The sequence below is a fragment of the Nicotiana tabacum genome, chromosome 11, assembly GCF_000715075.1.
Source record: "Nicotiana tabacum cultivar K326 chromosome 11, ASM71507v2, whole genome shotgun sequence".
NCBI classification, from domain to species: domain Eukaryota; kingdom Viridiplantae; phylum Streptophyta; class Magnoliopsida; order Solanales; family Solanaceae; genus Nicotiana; species Nicotiana tabacum.
In genome coordinates, this window is record NC_134090.1 from 32,887,784 (window position 1) to 32,892,549 (window position 4,766).

The window sequence follows — 4,766 nt, forward strand, 5'->3', positions numbered from 1 at the left end:
TTAATTTAGTTGATAGTTAATCACAAGTCCCTGTGGGTACAATATTTGGACTTACATTCCTATATTATTTATCGACCATGTATACTTGCGTGTGCGTTTGGGAGCAACATAGCTATCGAGAAATGGCGTTAAATATTGGTTGGGCGATGTGGGATCACCTGTTTAGGCGGCTCCAAGAAGTAGTTTCCAACGTGAACTAGATATAGTAATTTGACAATTCCTCGAATAGTAATACACGTATTCCATAATTCAAGTAGGAATCTATCTTCTATATACTATATATTAAAAGGCTCTTAGCAAAATATCGTTCGTCTTTTTTACCCTTTAAAAATAAATATTATAATAGACAAAATTGTAATTTAGTTATTTTCTTAATATTTAGGACTTTAATATCAAGTAAAATTTTAATAATTAAATCTTTCCTTATTTGACCTATGTAAAGATTCTTAATATTTAGGACTTTAAAATTCATTAAATTTTTACCTTATATATATCCTTTTTCTTGTTTAAATTATGTAACAAAACTAAAATTCCTTACATTTGAAAAAATTAGTTTTGGTTACTTAATTAAGAGACATAACGCTGTGAATTCACAGCATATATATGCTATTATGAATCCACAACGTATAGTATTATGGTTGAATCCTACGGGTTCTCGATTCTGAACGTATACTATTTCTTTTAACTTGGAGTTTTTGTCTTTCTTCCTTAACATAAATCCTTGTAGTTGTATTAGAATCCATAGCCCTTCCTTATTTTTAAGACTTTGAATGTGTAACACTTTATATTTATATTATTACTATATTAAAAGCATGAAATCCTTTACTGAAATATCGTTCGTGATTTTTACCCTTTTAAAATAAATTACACACTAGATAAAATAATTATATAATTATTTTTTTAATATTTAAGTGTATAAAATAAATTAAAAAAATTGCTTATTAATTAATTTTTTCTTAATTTAACTATGTAAAAAATGCTACATTTAGGACTCCAAATTCAAATTTATTTTATATTATTTTTTTCTTATTTGACAAACTTTTATGAACTTCATAAGTGCTTTTGAAGTTTAATACGTGTAACAAATATTACATTTAGTTTAATGTCAATTGCTAATTTTTCAACAATATATTTTTATATACATTTTATACTAATTGACGCAATGCACATGTGCAACACACGTATACTAAAATTAGTGTAATTAAACATTTGAAAAAAGTTGGTTTCTAAATGGAACCACATGCCTTAAATTGCACTATTGTTTGAGAAACAATTCAAGGCCGCGTGACTTGGTCTTGGACATGCTAGTCAAAACCATGTTTACGTAAAGTTTGCCTAAGGAATCCATCTGGTACTTGGATTCAAGAATTGTTTACTTAATTTTGAAAGTTGTATATTGAGATGGAAATAAAAATATGATTCTCCTTGGGAAAAAAAAAAAGAAGAAAATGGGTATTAGTCGTAATACTTCAATCCTTGTCTTCCGGTATTTGACAAATATATCCGACAACACTTGAAGTAGGGGCATTGTAGGCGTATAAATTTAATTAAAATTAAATCAATAAAATAATTTAGACTATATTTTAAATTCAAGATATATTGGTCCAAACAAATATTATGGGCTAATATAATTGAAGTAATTGTGTAATCCAATATATATGGATTAAATAAATAAGGCTCAATTCATTGGGCTAGTCCATTTAATTGGGCTAGAGTGATGAGCTCACTTCATTAAGCTCAAGATGTCATCTTCCTAGAGGCTCAGTTTGGTGCCACATGTCATATGATGTGGCACGCCAAGTCAAGCGGAAGAGCCAATAGGATCATGCAATGTGTCGAAATGACAAGGCAAGCCAAGTCACATTAAAAGGCTAATGAAATCGTGCCACGTGTGCAAGTGACATGTTCTGGTCAATCAAATGCGGCCTTGTCATACTTCGATTTGATTGGTCAGAAAGAGTTTGTTCTTATCATAACTCTTTCCTCCCGCAACTATAAATAGGGGTCTTCATAACTTAGAAAAGACACCAGAAGTTATAACAAGAAGCAAGAAAGAGCTCGTGGATCAAACGCTGCAAATTCTTCCACACGTTTTAAGCTTCAAGCAATCAAGTTCAAGCTCAAGAACGAAGAACAAATCAAGTTCAAGTTCAAGCAATCAAGTTCAAGCTCAAGAACGAAGAACAAATCAAGATTCGAGAAGTACGAGTTCAAATCAAAGTTCGGGCTAGTTGAATTCAAGATCATTGTTCATGGCAACACATTCAAATTTAAGATCAAACTGAAAGGCTCTTGGATTTATATTGGAAAAGTAGAATCAGAGGAACCAGAAAGATTGTAACACCCAAATATTTGAAATCAAATGCTACGATTGTTGCAATATTTTTCGATCTTGATTTTATTTTCTCGACGCAATTTATTATCAACAATCATGTACCAAACAATCAAAATGAAATAATCACAGCATAACTTGTCTTCAAACCAAATGACCCCTAAATATACTAGTAGCCAAGGTGTTCTTTTTTCTTTTCTTTTTTTAAATCTTAAAGCAGCAATATATTGATATATAGACTACTTTTTTTATCATAAAGTAGCCAAGGTATTCATTTAAAACTTGTAAAATAGACAATTTCGATGTGGGGGAAATGTTTTCTTTTTCCAATGTTTGGATACATCTGCTTCCAAATTTCAATACTAAAATAAAATTTCTTTCCTCTTATGATAGGAAAAAATTCAATGTTAATAAATATTGTTACATTGTTCACGAAATGACAAAAATTCCCACTTTTCTGTAAAGTTTATATGTGCTGTTATAAAAATAATAATAATGTCTATAAATGAAACTACCGTATTTATTTTTCGGTAGCGTTTAAACTAGTAGTTTATTTATACTTTTAGAAAGAATTCTTGGTTTTTCCCGAGTTGAGACAGAGTCAAAATAGGATTCTTTTTAAGGAAAAAAAAAAAGGGAAGACAATAACGTTATTAATTACGTAAAGAACAAGTATATAAAAAGAAAAGAAAACCAACATAAGAACTAGTTCTTCTGCATTCCTTCTTCTTTCAGGCTTCGGCTCAGATATCTAATTTGTTCAGGTTTAGAATTCCCCATACCCCGGGGGGGGGGGGGGGTGTTCCTCATACCCTATAAAATCTCCCTTTCAGAGCCATTCACTTATTTTTCATTAGTAATTTGTTCTTCTGCTGTTCTGCTTACTTGACGTAAGCATAATTAAGTGCTACACAATGCTGACGGTAGATGATTTTGTGGACATGGAATTTAAGCCCAACATGACTCGAATGGATTATTTGTTGGCTGTTGCTGAAGTTGCTCAGTTAAAATCCATGTATGAAGAAGAATACAACGTAGTCGCTGAGCAAGATAAAGAGTACTGCATCAAGAAAGAAGAAAAAATCATTCACAATATTCAGTCCATAATATCATCTTTCCCAGTTAATAATCTTGATCAAGAAAAACGTATTCTTGATATTGACATCCCAAAGGGGAGAAGATCACTGCAAAACATACGGCCAAGAAAAGTTACTGAACAATTTATGTGCAGTGAAGAATTGATGATCAAGAAAGCTGTGGAAAATTCAAAAGAAAAAGAAATCAGAGTAGTAAAAGCTGGTGATGGGGAAAATAGAGTGATTAAAATCAATTGGGCTGCTGGTGCTAATTTTGCAATTGGAAAATCAAGAGCAGGAAATAAAGTCTACGACCCACTTGGTTTAAGCAAAGAAGAATACTTCATTACCAAAAATTTGGCCAATGAAAAAACAGAAAAGAACGAGGAGGAAGATAAAGAAGAGGCTAAAAGGGAAAGGAAGAAGGTGAAAAGGAACATTATTGTTAGGGTTGCGGCCCATGTTGTAATTAACGACCAACCAAGAGAATTACCTATAGAATTCAAGAATAAAATTACAGAAATTGGAGGTTCAGTTGAAACAACAATATTAGTAATTGAAAAGAGGTTGTTTGAGACTGATATTAAACCAGGAGAGGGCAGACTTTCAATCCCACAAAGGCAAATGAGTAATGAGTTTCTTAAACCAGAAGAAGATGCATATTTAAATACTCGGAATGGGAATAATGTGTCTGAGATGAAAGTGAAGTTGATTGAGCCTTCTCTTGAAACATGTGATATTAATTTGAGAAAGTGGAATATGAACAAAAGTAATGGGAAAACAAGTTCAAGTTATGTGTTGACTACATATTGGAATGATGTGACTAAAAGGAATGCTTTGAAACTTAGTACTTTGGTGCAACTGTGGGCATTTAGAAAGGGATCACAGTTATGTTTTGCACTGATCAAACTCTAAGACTGAAGTTAAATAGGTAATAGGAATAACTTTTATCAGTATATAATATTAGCATATTTAGTTTCATTCTTTTACTTTGGAAAATATGTTTACATGTTTAATGTTTACCTATTTGAAGGAATTCTTTATGTATGTTTTTATTTCTTTCTTTTGATCCTGTTTTAATTTATGAGATGAGTTCACTTTTCTGAATATATAGGTTTACAAACTGTAATAGAATCTATCTATCCTTAACTAGAGGTCTTGAGTTTGAGTCCTGAAAATAGAAATTTTTTTAGAAGTGTTATACAACACGAATCCAAATTAATTGTTGTTCTAATATGTGTACGGGCATCCCAAAAAAAAATAGTTATTCTATTATTTTTAAAATTTTCTGTAAAATGTTATGAGCAAAATGGGCTAAGAATTAGTAAGAAAGACGCTTTAATAAAGTAGTTGAAAAC

General features: G+C 31.0%; 1 protein-coding gene across 1 annotated transcript; it reads left to right on the plus strand.

Annotated features, from left to right (window-relative positions):
- The first annotated feature begins 3,078 nt into the window (after positions 1 to 3,078).
- On the plus strand, positions 3,079 to 4,323 carry LOC142165796 (uncharacterized). The gene has a single exon (XM_075224170.1). The coding sequence runs from the start codon at positions 3,247 to 3,249 to the stop codon at positions 4,321 to 4,323; it is 1,077 nt and encodes a 358-aa protein (XP_075080271.1). The 5' UTR covers positions 3,079 to 3,246.
- The last annotated feature ends 443 nt before the right edge of the window (positions 4,324 to 4,766 follow it).

Bases quoted from the DNA above. Each gene is read 5' to 3' on its own strand.
- LOC142165796 (XM_075224170.1), top strand. From the start codon at position 3,247: ATGCTGACGGTAGATGATTTTGTGGACATGGAATTTAAGCCCAACATG.